A 19,365-nucleotide genomic window follows, 5' to 3' on the forward strand; every position below is an offset into this window, starting at 1 on the left:
GAGAGGACCCTGTCTCCCACCTCACCCCCCCCACCCCACCCCCGGGGGGAGGGGGATGAGAGAGAACCCTGTCTCCCACCCCACGCCCCTCTCCCCCGGGGTCGCGGGGGGGAGGGGTGGTGGGAAGCGTGTCCCTTTGAAACTTTTAAATCTGTGATTTGAAATTGTGACTGACACCTTGTGTCTGTGATCTGACATATGCAGATGCTTTTGAAAGGAAAACATCTGGCAAAAGGAACAGGTTAAAATAGAGGGTGAACATCTGGAGGTGGGGACGGATCAGAGAGAGAACCCACCTTACTAACCCCCATTCCTCAACCACATCCCCCCCGCAAAAAAAAAGACCCAATTAAGAAAATGATTTGTTGATTCTGTTGAAGCCATTTGTTTCCCTTCAATAAACAGCTTTAATACAATCAAATACAATTTTATTGGGCAGGGTGCAGAAGACAGAGACACAAACCCTCTTTTTTTGGGAAGAGGGAAGGATTGTGAGGGTGAGAGTCAGTGCACAATGTTCCTCATTCAAGAATACCTTTTTGACAGCAACAGAAACACACAGTGAGTCATTTCTGTATCTGCTGTTTGGACGATAATACTGTATTATTGTTGCAACCGCAACTCCAACGGAGCCGCTGCGGGCAGGTGTTGCGAACAGATGTGACCGACCCACCTGTCCAGATGTTGTGACATCTCCGCCAGCCAGCGCCCATTTCTCCTCCAAGTCTTGTGTTCAAATCCGCCAGCAATAACTTAACACTTTTGCTTTCGCAATGGCATTGACACAGAAAAGGGGGGTGGGGGGTGGATTTGCTCGTTTTATTTAAAGAAAGATAAAATCTTATTTAATAGGTAAAACAAAAGACTCCCCGGAGGTATCAGCGGGAGAATTATTGAGGAGTTTTATTCGAGACGCTGCCAATATTATGTACTGGGTACATTTGAAATAACCGTTCATTCATTACAAATATTTTATGTTAAATTTGTGCTGTTCTCTCCTTTGTGTGTGTGTGTGTGTGTGTGTGTGTTTGAGGGAGGGGCGGGAGGGGTCACCCTTCGATAGGAAGCTATATTAAGGATATAGGCAATGTTATATGTAGAAATCCAACGGATTCCAACTTTTAAAAACAGCTCCCATTTCAAACATTGCCCCTCCAAATAGGTTTGGCCAGTGCCACAGGGGCGGGCCTCTTCAGTACTGGGGGGTTTTCTCACTCACAGAATGGGGAATCTTCATTGCCCCAGATAGGTGTGGAGGCTCACTCACTGAGTGCAGGCAAGCCTGAGATTTTCTTTACATTTAAAAAAAGATCAAATGTAGGGAGATAGTGCAGGCTCAGTGTGTTCCGTATTGAACGGCGGAGCAGACTTGATGGGCTGAATGGCCCCTCTCCTGTTTCTTATCATTTGTTTGGTCTCTCACCTCCCCTGGCCTGGTCTTATCTCTCGTAATGGGAAGCTGCACTCCCTTTACGAGAGTTTAATATTATTAAACTAGAAACAGTGCAGAAAAGATTTACTAGGATGCTACCTAGACTTGATGGTTTGAGTTATAAGGAGAGGCTGGATAGACTGGGACTTTTTTTCCCTGGAGCTTGGAGGCTTAGGGGTGATCTTATAGAGGTCTATAAAACAACCAGGGGCACAGAGCAGATAGATAGTCAATATCTTTTCCCAAAGGTTGGGGAGTCTAAAACTAGAAGGTATAGATTTAAGGTGAGAAGAGAGAGATACAGAAGGGTCCAGAGGGCCAATTTTTTTTCACGCAGTGTGGTGAGTATCTAGAACAAGCTGCCAGAGGTGGTAGTAGAGGTGGGTACAATTTTGTCTATTAAAAACATTTAGACAGTTACATGGGTAAAATGGGTAGAGAGGGATATGAGCCAAATGCGGACAATTGGGATCAGTTTAGGAGTTTAAAAAAAGGGCGGCATGGACAAGTTGGGCCGAAGGGCCTGTTTCCATGCTGTAAAGCTCTGTGAGTCCCATTCATAATCGCCTGACTCCTCCAGGGAGTGGCAGGGACCCAGAATTAAACACCCCGAGAAACGCTGTACTTCAGCTCGGAGCAAGGATCATCCAGACTCCAAACGATTCTCTCTCCCCACAGATGCCGCCAGACCTGCTGAGGTTTTCCAGCATTTTCCCGTTCCTGTGCCTGATTCCAGCATTTTGCTTTTAACGTAGTTATTCACACTGCTCCCAAAGCCAGCCCTCCGAAAATTGAACAGCTTGCCTCCACACCCTTGGCAAAACATGCACGCTCTTTACTGTCTGTGTCTTGTTAACGGAATCGTGATGGCTTTTTCCAGCAAATCTAATATCTGTTGTTTAAAACCCAAACCTGTCTTCACACAGAAGAAACTGCCTACTTCATTCATCTTCTCCTGAATTTAGGCACAAGATTATCCCCGGCAGAGTTGTAACAATTTAACCCACACGCAACTCCTCTGAACAAGGAGTCCCAGAGAATATGGGAACAATTTTAGAGAGATGTATTGGTTATGACATTAAAATCGAAGAAAAAATAAACCTTTTGTTTGTATCGAAACTACAACGTCCGTTTGCCAGAATGAAGGAAAATGTATATATATATAAAAAGGGGGTTGTCTGTAAGAGGAGCGTTACTGACTCGCCTTGTGCTGTGCAAGTTGGTCTGGGGAATTTCAGGCTCTCATTTAAGGGAGTTTTTTTTGTGGGGTGGGGTGGCTGGAGATAAAATATGTAGCAGGTCCCGGACCCTATTTGAAAAAAGATCCAAAAGTCTGAGGTCACGTACCAACCGACTCAAGAACAGCCTCTTCTCTGCTGCTGTCAGGCTTTTGAATGGACTTAACCGTATGTTAAGCTGATCTTTTTCTACACGCTAGCTACGACTGTAACACTACATTCTGCACTCTCTCCTTTCCCTCATAGAATCCCTATAGTGCAGAATAAGGCCATTCCCCCCATCGAGTCTGTACCAATAGCAATCCCACCCAGGCTCTATCCCCATAACCCGACGCATTTTCCCTGTAAGTCCCCCTGACACTATGGGGCAATTTAGCATGGCCAATCCACCCAACCTACACATCTTTGGAGACTAGGGGGCAATTTAGCATGGCCAATCCACTTTATCTGAACATCTTTGGCCACTAAATGGCAATTTAGCATGGCCAATCCACCTAACCCGCACATCTTTGGACTGTGGGAAGTAACCCACGCGGATACGGCGAGAACGTGCAGACTCCACACAGACAGTGACCCGAGGCTGGAATCAAACCTGGTTTCCCGGCACTATAAGGCTAACCACTGTGCCACCATGCCGCCTTCTCCCCTGTGTACCAACTGCCTTGTCTGTATGGCGCGCAAGAAACAATAGTTTTCACGGTATCCCAGTACGTGTGACAATAAAAAAATCAAATAAAAAAAGGATTAATTATTTAATACTATTTCGTAATCCTCCCTTTTCCCGTTTATGTAAGAGGGGTTCATGACTTCCCTCTTCGCCCTGCCTCTCATTCATTCTGAAACTGGGGTGCCCCCCCACCCCCCCGCAAAAAGCAGCACGTCTAACAGATCCACCACCCCCCCCCCCCCGCGACCTGCACCCTCTGAGATGTCCCGTCGTTGGGGCTCCGTGTGGAATTAATTCGCTTTCTAAGCGGTGCAAAGTGCAAACTCCCAAGTTGGGCATTATCTTTTTTTTTAAAAGATGTGATACCATCAAGCGAAGACATTCTAAATGCAGTGTTATTCAATTGGATATGACGGATTGAAACACATAGACTCGATATATTACTACAAAATGAGTCATGGGTCATTTAAAAAGTGAATTTAATCGCACAGTCATTAGACAAATAGTATACCAGACACTTTGGAAATTGTAAATCATTATCCCAAACGCATCAATATAGGAACCGGAATCTTAATGATTTATGATAACATTAGAAAATGTTCGAGGAGAATATGCTTTTTTTCTCATCAAAAATTCTCTCTCAAAATATTTGCAATTTGCTGCATTCTTTGTAATGCCAGGCATTCATATTAATGCTAATGTATTTTAAATTGACAAAGTGGTTTGCATCTTCCTTGGCGTGTTAAACATTATTAGAAAGACGAGATGGCGAAGATAAAACAGAATTACTTTTTTTGTGATATTCAAAACTGGTGTCATTATCCTGCCTCCTCTTCCACCACCACCCCCCCCCCCCACTCAAGTTTAATTTACCAGGCTCGTTTTTGTTAAGAAATAGGCATTAACAATAAACGGTTCACGTTTCTCACTTTGGAAAAGGGTGCAGAGGCGTTGATTTCTCTGAACTCATACAGCGTAGTTGACATCAACTAAATATGGAGAGGGCCGTGGAAAGGATCGTTAAACAATTTTTTAAAAAACAGGATTAATTCTCACCCCCACCTCTCAGACCTGATCTTTGGTCCCCTGTGTCTCTTTTATCTGGGGAGGCAGATAGCTAGATCTGCATTTGAACAGTCGAGCTGAATCTGTGCAAACTGGATTCTGCTTTCCTTTTGCAGATACTGCCCCGTAAATAGCTGAATTTACACAGGGATCATTTCCTGATCCGTGGCTCTGTGTGTGTGTGAGAGAGAGTAAGAAGCCTCACAATACCAGGTTAATGTCCAACAAGTTTATTTGATCGTAAATCCACAAGCTTTCGGAACGCTGTTCCTTCCTCACCTGAAGCTTTTGGTTTTACTATCAAATAAACTTGTTAGACTTTAACCAAGAAGTTGTGAGACTTCTTACTGTGTTTACCCCAGTCCAACGCCGGCATCGCCACATCGAGAGAGAGAGAGAAAGCAGGGAAAAGTTTACAATCTCATCCCACCTGGTCAATACCTATAGCGAATTCTTTCCTCCAAATCCATCCATCCCTTTAACGGTGGTATGCACATATTTTATATATTGTGCCAATATGCATATATTTAATACCTCTATAGGGATGTGTCATGTACTCTTTGCCCAGTGATAGATCAGGTGAATTTTGTTTTAATTTAAATGTTTAGGTGAGCTTAAGTGTCATAGGCTTAAATGCAAAGTCTGGTAAATTCAGTAGGTCATTGCAACATGACAGGACTGGAAAGAATCTGCTTTTTGTGCGTGTATGTGTGTACACAGGTTGTGAATTTGCACCAAAGTGCCTAATCTCCATTCTCTCTCTTACAAGACTCATCTGGTAGCAACTCCCAACTCTGTAACATCATCGCCCTCTGCAGGGCTGGTAGTGCAAGACCAGAAGGGCAGGGGAGGAATATGAGAATCATATAGCACAGCGATGGGCAGCAACCTAGTCTAAAGTAAAGAAAAATGTTTATGGCTTATTTATTTTGTTAAAAGGTATGGATAATGTAGTCATGGAGTGGATGCTTCCTCTTGTGGGGCATGCTAGGATGAAAGGTTTTAGGATAAGGGGCAGCAAATTTAAAACAGAGTTAAGGAGAAACTCCTTCTCCCAAAGGGTTGTGAATTTGTGGAATTCGCTCCCCCAAAGTGCGGTGGATGCCGGGACAGTGAGTAAATTTAAGGATTTTAATTGGTAATGAGTTAAAGGGGTATGGGGAAAAGGCAGGAAAATGGGGATGAGGGACATGATGAATGACGGAGCAGACTCAAAGGGCCAAATGGCCTAATTCTGCTCCTATATCTTATGAACTTAATCGTGTCACAAGTAGGCTTACATTAATACCTCAATGAAGTTACTGCAAAAATCCTCTAGTCGCCACAGCCCGGCCCCTGTTCGGGTACACTGAGGGAGAATTTAGCACAGCCAATGCATCCTAACCAGTACATCTATCGGACTGTGGGAGGAAACCGGAGCACCCAGAGAAAACCCATGCAGACACAGGGGGAATGTGCAGACTCCACACAGACAGTGACCCAAACTGGGAATCAAACCCATGTCCCTGGCGTTGTGAGGCATCAGTGTTAACCACTGTGCCACCGTGCTTAGTGAGTGGGCGATGTATGTGGCTCCTTCTTCATCTCAGAGGGCCGCAAGATTGAAATTGGGCAGGGACTCACCATGACTCCATGAAAAAGATTAAATACATTTAATTCAGGCTGAATATTTCATAACCAGTTCTAGAAAATGCTTCATAATTTATATATTAATAAATCTGTCATCAGCTTCAAACAGTAAATACAAAAGAAATATTGATGTTTTGGACACAGAGGGAGTGCACGGCTCTCACAGTCAATGTTGTGAGTAATCAGCACCCACCTCACCTCACTCACCCTCACTTTACGTGTGAATCGCTTCAGTCAGACAGGCAGGAAAAAGCTACATGGTCGGGAATCAGCGGAATGTGGTTACCCTGCACCTGGGCAACGGTCAACAAAATGTCCTGTGGGGGCCACACTCAGAACCCAGATGGACCCCATGTTGCCCCTGGGACACAGGTTGCCCAACATTAACATAACGTGATCACTGGTGGATCCCCAACAGCTCACTGATGACGACATTGTAAATAGACAGTGTTTCCCTTCAGTTAGAGAGAACAATTAAATATTCCAGCAGAAATATAGGCAAGGAGACAAAATATATCTTTTTCTCTCCTTATATTTACTAAGATGATACACGGGTTAAAAGTCTTATGGTGTTTGTGATCATGCAATATAAAATTGTACATTTATTTCATAAAATGGAAGTTTAGGGCAGCACGGTGGCACAGTGGTTAGCACTGTTACCTCACAGCGCCAGGGACACGGCTTCAACTTCAGTCTCGGGCGAGTTTCTAAGTGGAGTTTGTACATTCTCCCCATGTCTGCGTGGGTTTCCTCCAGGTGCTCCAATTTCCTTCCAGAATCCAAAAGATGTGCAGGTTAAGTGGACTAGCCATGCTAAATTGCCCCTTACTGTCCAAAGATGTGCAGTTAGGTGGGTTGACCATGCTAAATTGCTCCTTAGTGTCTAAAGATATGCAAGTTAGCTGGATTGGCCACGCTAAATTGCCCCTCAGTGTCCAAAGATGTGTAGATTAGGGGGATTGGCTCTAGTAAATTGCCCCTCAGTGTCCAAAGATACATAGGTTAGGTGGATTGGCCATGCTAAATTGCCCCTCAGTGTCCCAAGATGTGCAGGTTAGGGGGAATTGGACATGCTAAATTGCCCCTCAGTATCCAAAAATGTATAGGTAGGGGGATTGGTGGAGTAATTATGTGGGGTTATAAGGATAGGGCCTGGGTGGGATTGTTGTCCATGCAGGCTCAATGGGCCAAAAGGCCTCCTACTGCACTGTAAGAATTCTACGATTAATCTCAGTACTGATGTTTTGACAGCTCCAAACCCAGATCTTACTTACACGCACAGGCATTGCAAACAGTACATACGGTCCCAAACATGTCACTCCATCACTGTGCCATTTGTCATGTTGCATTCATGTTTGCGAAAACGTTGAGGTTCAAATATTTCTCTCTTTCCACTTGAATGGAAAGATGCTTTACTTGAATGACCACATCAAACCCTCCCACGCCAGAGAGGATGGGAGGGTTGAACAGAGAACGCAACTCTCTCTGAAATCAATGCAAATAGTGCTTTAACCTCACCGCCCCGGGAAAACATTCACTGTGACTTCTCCTGGACTGAAGGGCTATCTTGATTGGTGTCTTCTGGTGATTCATGCTATTGGCACTGCACTGGAGGGTGGGTGATATGTGTGGGGTGGCATATCTTTGAGCTGGATGCTGGGGAACCACTGGCAGGAGTGAAACTGATCCCAAGCAAGAGAGATTCCAATTTTTGGAGTGTTAGAGCCAGGTCAGGATGGGAGGAGGAAGTGGGTTTGCGGGGAGGGTTGTAAAAATAGATTTTGTCATGAATGGATGGATTCACTGATGATGGCAGTATTATTGGAACTAATTCTAGCCTCAATACCCTATCTGTGGAGCCATCTTCAGTCAAAGATCTCTTGGAATCCTCTTGATTCCCACCACTAAAGTTTAAAGTTTATTTATTATTGTTACATGTAGGCTTACATTAATACCTCAATGAAGTTACTGTGAAAATCCTCTAGTCGCCACACTCCTGTTCGGATACACTGACAGAGAAATTAGCACGGCCAATGCACCTAACCAGCACATCTCTGTGCTGGAATGTGAAGCTTCTTCCTCAGTTAGGAACAGGAGGGGGGAGGTGGTAGGTGGTAGTTTACTGGTATTAGCAGCCCAGAAACCCAAGGTAAGATCTGGGGATCCAAGTTCGAATCCCACCACGGCAGGTGGTGAAATTTGAATTCAATGTAGATAAAGGAGTATCAATAAAGATCTGGAATTAAAAGATGACCAAGAGACAGACAGGCCTTTAGGGGAGGAAATCTGTCAATCCTTATTTGGTCTGGCCTACACGTGGTTGACTCTTAAATGCTCTCTGTAATTGGGTGCAATTAAGGATGGGCAATAAATGCTGGCCCAGCCAGTGATGCCCAGTGAGTGAATTAAAAAAAAGGCCATTCAGCCCCTCAAGCCTATCCTGATAGCTGCTCTGTATGTTAACTCTGTTTACCTGTCTAAGTTCACTTACTCTATACCTTGTTCTGAGCAGATTCTCTCTATTAACTTATTAAGTTGCTTAATCGTCTTAAACATCACAACTAGATCAGCCCAAACACTAATATAAAAGTGAAATATGAACCTAGTCTATTCAGCCTGACTTCCTACTTTAACCCTTTTAGTCCCAGTTTCAACGTTGGAGACTCCAGAAGACTCTTCCTTTGCGTTTGGCATGTCTTATGCTGAATGAGATGGCGGGAGGGGGATTAATATACCAGGCCCTCTGGCTCCAGGAGTAGGTACCCACGCAAGCATTTTGGAATTGGCAGCCTGGGGATGAGGGTATGGCACTGGTTGTCAAACAGCTTCCTGGCAGCGAACCGGCACAGGTGTTGCAGGGAACGAGGACTGGAAGCCAAAGCAAAGAGGGATCCATAGAATGGGCGGTGAAGCTAAGGAAAGAGAAAAGAAACACCAGCAGAGTTAATATTTACTCTCAATTCCATGGAAAATTGTCTATCTATCTAATCAAACCCTATTCTGAAAAACCCCAGGGGAAAACACTCAGGCTATCACAGTTGTGATGATACTGTGCCTTTAAGAAATGTATTTGTGTCAAGTTTCTTGTGCAGGATCTGTTTTAGTAGTCAGTTCTATTTATTGGTGCCGTTTTGTCTGTACCTGGTAACTCCTGTTGATACCGCAGCAGATTAATTGACCTTACTTGCTAAAATGTTTGTTTTAATCTGGATGAATGCAGTTCTGTTATTTTAGTATTTTTCCCTGGTGTTTTTCAAAGTAGGGTTTGATTTGGTTGATTTACAGAAAATCATGTGATTGGACAAAACTAAGCTTATACAGAAAAATCAGCTGTTTGGGATCTTTAGGGAGAGGTAGTTCTCTCTGTGTTTCTGTCCCTCTCTGGATTTGGAGATTGGGATCTGCCAGAAAATGAGTCTGTTTCTCTGAGGTTCTGCTGTTTGTGGGTGGATATTGTTCTGGAGGCTGCTGTATGGGAGTCAGTAGACAGTATCTTTCTGTCCAGAGGGGTTAAAAGAACGTGCAAACTCCGCACAGGGAGTAAGCCCAAGGCCGGAATTGAACCCAGGTCCCTGGCGCTGTGAGGCAGCAGTGCTAACCACTGTGTCACTGAGCATGTACATGCACACACGTGTGTGTGTGAGTAGATTGAACGTTGCTTCCTAATGGAGGGTACAGTGGGGGAAGAGGTAAATGTCTCAGTTCATTAGTTAGTTCATTAAATGCCCATGGGAGTGAGAGCAAAAAGGGGTCATGCTAGAGTAAAGTTTTAACTTTATTTATTAGTCACAAAGTAGGCTTACGTTAACACTGCAATGAAGTTACTATGAAAATCCCCTAGTCACCTGTTTGGGTACACTGAGGGAGAATTGAGCATGGCCAATGCACCTAACCCGCATGTCTTTCTGACTGTGGGAGGAAACCCCTGCAGACATGGGGAGAATGTCCAAACTCCACACAGAAGGTGACCCAAGCCAGGAATCGAACCTGGGTGCCTGACACTGTGAAACAGCAGTGCTAACCACTGTGCCATCCATACACTGATGGGTTGCACAAAAAGAGAGTGGAAGGAGGTTCATTAGCAAAGCCATTGGTACAGGTATGGCCAAAGGGTGTAAACTCTGATGTAACTAGCGTGTAAGGTAGGTAGGGGCAATTCCTTGAGAGAGCCAGTATAGGAAGAATGGGCAGAAAAGCCTCCTTCCAGGCTGCAACGTTCCATGACTTTCTTTACACCGGGACAGTTCGGAGAGCTCTGGCTCTGAGTTGGTACCTGAAATAACTCCTCTGGGACGGCCTCCATCCATTCCTCAGTCACGTGGATTTGTTGATATGAGTTAAACAAGACTTCGATGGTCTTGGGGGAGCCAGCACAAGTCTTTAGAACCTAGAAGGAAGGAAGCAACCTCTTGAAGACACGTTCTAGGCACCGGTTTATCTATTTGTTGCCCAGATTCTGACACGGTAGATAATATTGGCCCCTCGCTTGTTTTCAAATCCCTCCCTTCTCTATCTATAATCTTGTCCAGATCTGTCATCAAGATATCTGTATTCCTCCAATACTCACCTCCATCCTCCATTTTAATCGTTCCACCATTGGTGGCCATGCATTCAGATGCTAGGGGCCCTTAGCTCTAGAATTTCATTCCATATTGTGGCACAGTGGTGAGCACTGCTGCCTCACAGCGCCAGGGACCCAGGTTCGATTCCTGGCTTGGGTCACCTGTCTGTGTGGAGTTAGCATGTTCTCCCCGTGTCTGCGTGGGTTTCCTCGCACACACCAAGGATGTGCGGATTAGGTGGATTGCCATTAAATTGCCCCTTTGTGTCAGGGAGACTAGCTAGGGTAAATAAATGGGGTGATGGGGATAGGTCCTGGGTGTAGTAGGTGCAGATTTGATGGGCTGAATGGCCTCCTTCTGCACCGTAGGCATTCTATGATTCATTCTATGATTCATCCTTACACCTCTTCATCTCTCTATTTAGCTTTCCTCCCCTAAGCTGCTCCTTAAGACCTACCTCTTTGTCTAATTTCCAAGATGCTTAGGCTGGGATGGATTGGCCACGCTAAATGTGTGAGGTTTCGGGGATAGGTCAGGTAAGACACTCTGTCAGAGAGTTGGTGCAGACTCGATGGGCTGAACGGCCTCTTCTGCACTATGATCCTATGATTCTAAGGGCAGAATTTTCCCGTCCCGCCCGTTGCAACAATCGTAGTGGGCAGGGGTGGACCATGCAAAAGTCAATTGAGGTAGGGCAGGATTTTCCAGTCTTGGTGCGAGCGCGGCTGGAAAATCCTCACCCTAAGTGCTTGATCACCAAACCTAATATCTCCTTATGCATTTTGGTGACAAATATTGTTTGCTATCTCACATGTAGAGCACTTTGGGACATTTTATGACATTGAAGCTATTTTTATGAACTTAAATTGTTGCAGTGAAAGTGCCATGCTGCGATAGTTAGGGGAGAGGCATTTGATTGGCCAAATTAGCCTTAATTTAGGTTTCCATATCATGGCTGCCCATACAATGGCCACCAACCATTACCTTGGGAAAGGCAGCCGGCCACACCTTGCGGGACCCATAGTTGAGTAAGGTCTGGACAGTGCAATGAGGGTTAAGCTCTTCCTTGAAGGGCGCAGTCTGGATCACGTTGGCCAAGGGTGAGCACCCGTTGTAGTCAATGGCGTTGACGTCCGCCTTGTGCCTCAGCAGCAGCTGCACCAGCTGCAGGCTGGCATTCTTGGAGGCCTTGTGCAGTGGACTCCGCTTCTCGTGGTCTATGGAGTTGACGTTGGCACCGTGCGTGATGAGGACCTTGCAGACTTGGAGATAGTCTTCCTGGTCCTCCGGTCGCCAGGCGCTCGCGCAGGCACTGGCCAGCGGCGACTCTTGGTGGATGTTCAAGGTGTTGACGGAGGCCCCGTATCTGAGGTAGAGGTGGGTGTGATTGTGGAGGCCGTGTCTGGCCACCACATGCAGGGGGCTTTCCTGATACTCCTCGCTCAGCTGGTTGACATCTGCACGATACTTCAACAAGAGTTTTGCACACCTAGGAAGGTAGGAAACGGAGAATGGATGACTCCCATGTTTCATTATTTCCCAAGCTTTGGAATTTTCTCCCTTCCCTTCTGTTGATCCTGTGTATGGTCTGCTTAAGACTTCTGCCTGTGTAATTACATTTATATGTTAAGCTTAAAAAAAAGTTAACCTGGCTTTAACTTGAATAAAACTTTCATAGAATCCTACAGTGTAGAAGGAGACCATTCGGCCCATCGCATCTGCATCGACCACAATCCTAGCCAGGCCCCATCCCCATCACCACATGCAGCCCCCCTAACACTAAGGATCAATTTAGCGTGGCCAACCCACCTAACCCGCACATCTTTGGACTTGACTACATCTTAAGATTCGGAAAGCATGCTGGGTTAACTAGAAAATGGACTGCATTTTTGAAAAGTACAATGCAAGCAAAAATATGTCTTTATTATAAGCTAAACAAAGTTTGTCATAAGCAATGTCTGCGAGGTTGTAAGATGAGGATAGATATATTGTGGAACTGTGAGTTCAGCTAGAAGTCTGCTTTCGAGACCTGTTCAGTCTGTTTTGGAGTTCTGTTTTGATCAGTGCAGGACTAGTAGGAGAAGCCAGTCTCTCGCTAGTTTTTTCTCTTTCTGTTGCTTTTGTAATGATTTAATTTTGAATTCTGTTCAAAAAAGGAAATTCATCGTACTAGGACCATCTTCATCTATTCAAATGAATAATTGGACCCTGCACCTTCCCAATGTTCGGATGCTTCTTAAAACTGACCATGTTGACTAATTGGCAGCACAGTGGTCAGCACTGCTGCCTCACAGCGCCAGGGTCCCGTGTTCAATTTGGGTCACTGCACGTTCTCCCAGTGCCTGCGTGGGTTTCCTCTGGATGTTCTGGCTTCCTCTCAGTTTGAAAGACGTGCTAGTTAGGCACATTGGTCATGCTAAATTCTCTCTTAGCGTACCCGAACAGGGGCCAGAATGTGGCCACTAGGGGATTTTCACAGTAACTTCATTGCAGTGTTAATGTAAGCCTGCTTGTGACACTAATAAGTAAACTTAAAAGCCTTTTGCCTACCTATCTTAATACTTCATTTATTTTTTCATGGGATGTGGGCAACACCGGCAGGGCCAAAATTTGTTGCCCATCTCTAATTGCCCCTGAACAGCTAGACCCTGCAGTGGGCAGTGAGGAGTCACATACAGGAAAGCAGATTTCCTTCAAGGACATTAGTGAACAAGATTGGCTTTAAGAAGGATGGCTTTGTGGCCATGGTGACTGAAACAAATGTTATAGTCTGGCCTTTATTAACTGAGTCTCAGCTGCTCCTGGTGGAGATTTGAACCCATTTTCCCCACAGCATTAGTTTTTTAAGACTGCTAGCCCAGTGATGTTACCACTACACTGCCACCTCCCTTACATAGCTCAGTGGCACATTTATTTGGGAACAAACCAATGAAGTATCTCAAGATATTGATGATACTCAGAGGTAAGTTGTTACCTTTTTTCCTGCATTGATACTGTGTAGGAATTGATACCAAGTGCATCATATACTTAATAGAAACTAAGAGTAGGAGTAGGCCATTTGGCCCTTTGAACCTGGTGGCACCATTCATTTTCATCATGGCTGATCATCAAATCCTTTTTCCTGAGTCCACCCCCACCCCCCCATCCCCCATCCTCCCATATCCCTTGATTCCTTAACTCCAAGAGCTATATCTAATTTCTTCTCGAAATCACACAACGTTTTGGCCTCAACTACGTTCGGTGGTAGTGAATTCCACACATCAAAGATGTGCAGGTTAGATGGATTGGCCATGCTAAATTGTCCCTTAGTGTCCAAAGGTGTACAGATTGGGTGGATTGGCCATGATTGAAGTGCAGGGTTATGAGGATAGGTTGGGGAATTGGAACTAGATAAGGGTGCTCTTTTGGCAGGTTGGTGCAGACCTGATGGACTGAATGGTCTCATCTGCACCATAGGGATTGTATGATCCTGTGATTAAGTCACTTCAGCCACACAAAATCCTAGTTAGACCTTGAGCAAGTCTGGGCGTCACACCTTAGGAAGATTGCATAAGTTCTGCAGGGAGTGTGGTGTAGCTTACCCAGAATGATGGCCAAAGTTATAAAGTATGAAGGGGAAAAGGGTAAGGTTGACAGAGAGAAACTATTTTGGCTTGCTGGAGAGTCCAGGTCTAGAGATAACATTAAATTAGAGGCAGACCTTTTATGGGTGAAATTAGGGAACACCACCATACAAAGTTCAATAACGAGGGAGTATAATTTTAAGGTTGAGGGGACTTGAGGAAATAGTTTTCACTCAGAGGGTGATGGGAGACTGGAATGTACTGCCTGGAACTTTCTTTTCCCTTTTAACCCTTTAGCTGCCACCATGTTGCATTAGGATGATGCACCAAACTCAGACCAACACTACTCACCGGAAAGACTGTGCAGTGTCACAGAGGTGCAGCGAGCTCAGTCCCTCCTCTGTCAGCAGTTTAGGGTTGGCCCCGTATTCGAGCAGCAGCTCCGCGCAGTCGGCATGCGCATTCTCACAAGCGGCGTGGAGGGCGCTCTTGTTTCCCACCACCATATTGGGCCTGGCTCCCCGTTGGAGCAGGTACTGCAGGCAGTCAGTGTAACCGTGACTTGCAGCGATGCACAGAGGACTGGTCAGCTCCTGCTTGTATTCCAGGGACCAGAGACCTACAGAAAGAGAGCGAGAGTGTTAATACTCATGAGCATGAGTGGCCACCACCCCCATACCATCTCCGCCTTCACTTCTAAGATTGCTCACAGCAAAAGATTGCTTCACTAACTCAAGTTTTTCAGGTGCTGTCTTTTTAAAATGTATTCTTTCATGGGTTGTGGACATTGTTGGCAAGGACTTGTTGCCTCATCCATACTTACCCTTGAACTGAGTTTTTTCATTCATTCATGGGGTGTCACTGGCTGGCCAGCATTTATTGCCCATCCCTAGTTGCCCGAGGGCAGTTGAGAGTCAACCACATTGCTGTGGCTCTGAAGTCACATGTAGGCCAGACCGGAGTAAGGACGGCAGATTTCCTTCCCTAAAGAACATTAGTGAACCAGATGGGTTTTTCCGACAATTGACGCTGGTTTCACGGTCATCAATAGATTCTTAATTCCAGATATCTTTTATCGAATTCAAATTACGTCATCTACCATGGTGGGATTTGGACCCGGATCCCCAGAACATTAACTAAGTTTCTGGATTAATAATCTAGTGATAGTTTATCAAATAAATAGGTTGGACTAAAACCTGGTGTTGTCAGACTTTTTACTGTGATAGTACCACAGGCCATCACCTCCCCTAAGTGGCTTGTTAGGCCATTTCCAAGTCAATTACATTGCAGTTGGTCTGGAGTCACATATAGGCCCGACCCAGTAAGAACGGCAGATTTCTTTCCAACAATCAATATAGCTTCATAGAATCTCTACAGTGCAGAAGATGCCATTTGGCCCATCAAGCCTGCACTAACTCTTTGATAGATTATCCTAACCACCCTATCCCTGTAACTCGACATGGCAAATCCCCCTAATCTACACATCCTCGGACACCAAAGGGCAATTTAGCATGGCCAATCCACCTAATCTGCACATCCTTGGAGTGTGGGAGGAAACTGGAGCACCCAGAGGAAACCCACGCAGACACGGGGAGAACATGCAGGCTCCACACACAGACAGTGACCCAACCCAGGAATCGAACCCGGGGTTCCCCGGCTCTGTGAGGCAGCAGTGCTAACCACTGTGCCACCCGTCAAGACCACCATTACTTAGACTAGCTTTCAATCCCAGATTTTATTAACTGAATTTAAATTCTACCAGCTGCCGTGGTGGGATTTGAACTCAAAGGCCCCCCCCTTCCCCCCACAAAAAGTGCCTCCCTGTGTGAGTTTGGGTAATGATTGAATGTGACTGGTTCAGTATTGTCTTGATTTAAAAAATCTCATCCTTGTGTCCAAGTCTCTCCATGCCATCCCATAATTCTGTAGCCTCTTCCAGCTCCTATAATCCTCCAAGACCTCTGCACTCTGCCAAATAAGAATGGAACTCATTTGAGTTCCAATGGTCAACATTAGCTGAGTCAGGGCAAGCTGGGTATCGATTCTGGAAGAGAGATGTTGTGATGGCCATTGGTGATAGGTCCCACCTGCACACAGGGACAGGGGTGGACCATTCAACCCCTCTGAGACTATTTCACTACTCACTAACGCTGCAGCACTTTTGCGTAATAACTTCATTTATCCGGCACAGTCCCGTAATCACGAATGTGCCTTAACCCAACAAAAATCTATCAGTCTCAGCGTTGAAATTTTCTATTAACTGTTCCACCTCGCACCCCCTCCCTGCCGCCCGCCCCCACAATCACTCCAACCTCAACAGCTTTGAGACCAGTGTTGGGCAATTGCATCTTGGGGGTGTCACGTGCGGCTTATCTGGGTTCTGAGTGTGGCCCCCACCGGACATTTTGTTGACCTTTTTTTTAAACTTTATTCCAATCCAATCAAGTCAAATTAAACCCAATTCAGAGTCCCAACAAGTTGGGACATTCCTGATCCAAGCTGACAAGACAGGGCCCCCACCCCCCGTCCCAGGCCCGATCCACACGATCCAAGCCGACCGGAGCAGGTGCAGCCCCCCCCCCCCAGGGCTTGATCTCATTTGCATCCCAGCCAAACGTTTTGTTGACTTTTTTTTTTATTTAAACTTTATTCCAATCCAATCAAGTCAAATTAAACCCAATTCAGAGTCCCAACAAGTTGGGACATTCCTGATCCAAGCTGACAAGACAGGGCTCTCACCTCCTGTCTTGGGCTTGATCTACATGATCCAAGCTGATTGGAGTAGGTGTAGCTCCTCCTCCAGGGCTTGATCTTATTTGCATCTTAGCCAAAAGGCCAAGATGCCGCTTTAAAAAATTGCTTCAAATGAAACTGAAATGTAACCTAATGACTTCAACCAAGTGCAGCATGTCGATACTACACTTGATCTTAGCCAAAAGGCCGAGAAGCGACCGTTGCCCCAGGCGCAGGGTAACCACATTCCACTGATCCCCGTCCGTGTAGTTTTTCTCCTGCCGGTCTGACTGAAGTGATTCACACATAAAGTGAGGGTGAGTGAGGTGAGGAGTGTGTTGATGGCTCACAACATTGAGTGTGAGAGCCGTGCGCTCCCTCTGTGTCCAGAGCGTCAATATTTCTTTTGTATTTACCATTTGAAGTTGATGACAGTTCTATTAATATATCAATGATGAAGCATTTTCTATAACTGGTTATAAAATATTCAGCTTGTATTAAATGGATTTAATCTTATTCATGGGGTCACAATTAGTGAACAAGCCGATGTCACTGGTTAGCACTGCTGCCTCTCAGCGCCAGAGACCCGAATTCGATTCCTGGCTTGGATCACTGCCTGTGTGGAGTCTGCATGTTCTCCCCGTGTCTACATGGGTTTCCTCTGGTTTCCTCCCACCGTCTGAAAGATGTGCTGGTTAGGTGCATTGGCTGTGCTAAATTCTCCCTCAGTGTGCCCAAACAGGTGCCAGAGTGTGGCAACCAGGGGATTTTCACAGTAACTTCATTGTGCCATTAATATAAGCCAACTTATGACACTAGTAAATAAGTTTTAAATTCAAAAAAAATATTTTGGGTTGTGGGAGGGAAAACGGAACACCTGAAGGAAACCCACGCAGATATGGGGAGAATGTGCAAACTCCACACAGACAGTGACCTGAGGCTGGAATTGAACCCGAGCAGCAGTGCTAACCACTGTCACCATGCCACCCACTTAAACAGGCGCACTTGGTTCAGTTAGTTTTGTGAATGGGACAATCAGATTATTTTTCTCATAAAGCCAGGATGTTGAGTACTCCTGGTAATTAAACACACCAGGATTAGTGTAAGTGTCTGCCTCGAATAATCCTCCAGTTCATTAGCATGAACACTGTTTAATTATTATGATATAGAGCCCTTGGGGCACTCGCCAATTTTAAGTAAATTAATTGCGTTGCAATTTAACACTACAACAGCCTCTGTGCTAAACAGCAAATTGTGTTACAGTGTGAGCTGTAGCTCGGATGTATTTTTACAATGGAGGATGTTAACAAGATATAGAGTGAGCATTTACCTTCCCTATCAGAGTGTGACAATAAAATGGCCACAATTCCTTTTTGACAATTCCTTCCAGAAATTAGAAGCAGGAGTAGGCCATTCGGCCCTTCGAGCCTGCTCCACCATTCATTTTGATCATTGAATTCAAGATTCTGATTCTGCCACCCCCACCCTCTTCCACCTTCTGTCGGGAAAAAGATACAAAAATATGAGCTCACGCATCACCCGACCCAAGAGCAGCTTCTTCCCTGCTGCCGTCAGACTTTTGAATGGACCTACCTAGCACTAAGTTGTCTTTCTCTACACCCTAGCTATGACTAAGACTACATTCTGCACCCTCTCCTTTCCTTCTCTATGAACAGTATGCTTTGTCAGTATAGTGCACAAGAAACAATGCCTTTCACTCTATGCTAATACATGTGACAATGATAAATCAAATCAAATCATATCCTTGCTCCCTTTCACCTCAAGAGATATATCGAATTTCGTCTTGAAATCACTCAATGTTTTGGCCTCAACTACTTTCTGTGGTAGTGAATTCTATACATTCACCACCCTCTGGGTGAAGAAATTTCTCCTCACTTCAGTTCTAAAACGTTTACCCCTCATCCTCAAACTATGACCCTCTAGTTCTGAATTCCCCACCATCGGGAACATTCTTTCTGAATCTACCCTGTCTAACCCTGTTAGAATTTTATAAGTTTCTGAGATCCCCTCTCTCTCTTCTAAACTCCAGTGAATATAATCCTAACCAACTTAGCATCTCTTGATATGACAGGGCCTGCCATCCCAGGAATCAGCCTGATAAACCTTCGCTGTACCCCCTCTAAAGCAAGGATATCCTTCCTCTGATAAGGACACCAAAACTGCGCACAGTATTCCAGATGTGGCCTCACTAACGCCCTATACAGTCGCAGCAAAGCATCCCTATCTCTATTTGAGTTTTTTACACAGCAGATGGTGGGTACCTGGAATTTGCTGCCAGGGGAGTTACTGGAAGCAGATAGGATATTGACATATAAGGGGCGTTTTGACAAATACATGAATAGGATGGGAATAGAGGGATATGGTTCCCGGAAGGGTAGGGGGTTTTAGTTCAGGCGGGCAGCATGGTCCGTGCAGGCTTGGAGGGCTGAAGGGCCTGTACCTGTGCTGTAATTTT

The 19,365-nt window shown here is 45.3% G+C and overlaps 1 protein-coding gene and 1 non-coding gene across 2 annotated transcripts in view; both read right to left on the reverse strand.

The window, feature by feature from the left end:
• Positions 1-3,799: 3,799 nt before the first annotated feature.
• Positions 3,800-19,365, reverse strand: part of asb18 (ankyrin repeat and SOCS box containing 18) — a 28,977-nt gene continuing 13,411 nt past the window's right edge. Inside the window, exons 2-5 of the mRNA XM_080198629.1 lie at positions 14,508-14,775; positions 11,578-12,082; positions 10,305-10,418; positions 3,800-8,943 (exon numbers count right to left, since the gene is read on the reverse strand). Of these exons, the coding sequence (XP_080054755.1) occupies positions 8,758-8,943; positions 10,305-10,418; positions 11,578-12,082; positions 14,508-14,775 (1,073 nt within the window). The 3' untranslated portion in view covers positions 3,800-8,757. The remainder of the gene's footprint in view (positions 8,944-10,304; positions 10,419-11,577; positions 12,083-14,507; positions 14,776-19,365) is intronic.
• LOC145350413 (U2 spliceosomal RNA) lies at positions 16,917-17,108 on the reverse strand. The gene has a single exon (XR_013888195.1). It is a non-coding gene; the product is annotated as a U2 spliceosomal RNA (small nuclear RNA).

The sequence above is a fragment of the Carcharhinus amblyrhynchos genome, chromosome 11 (assembly GCF_965287045.1).
Source record: "Carcharhinus amblyrhynchos chromosome 11, sCarAmb.v2.hapA, whole genome shotgun sequence".
Lineage (NCBI taxonomy): Eukaryota > Metazoa > Chordata > Chondrichthyes > Carcharhiniformes > Carcharhinidae > Carcharhinus > Carcharhinus amblyrhynchos.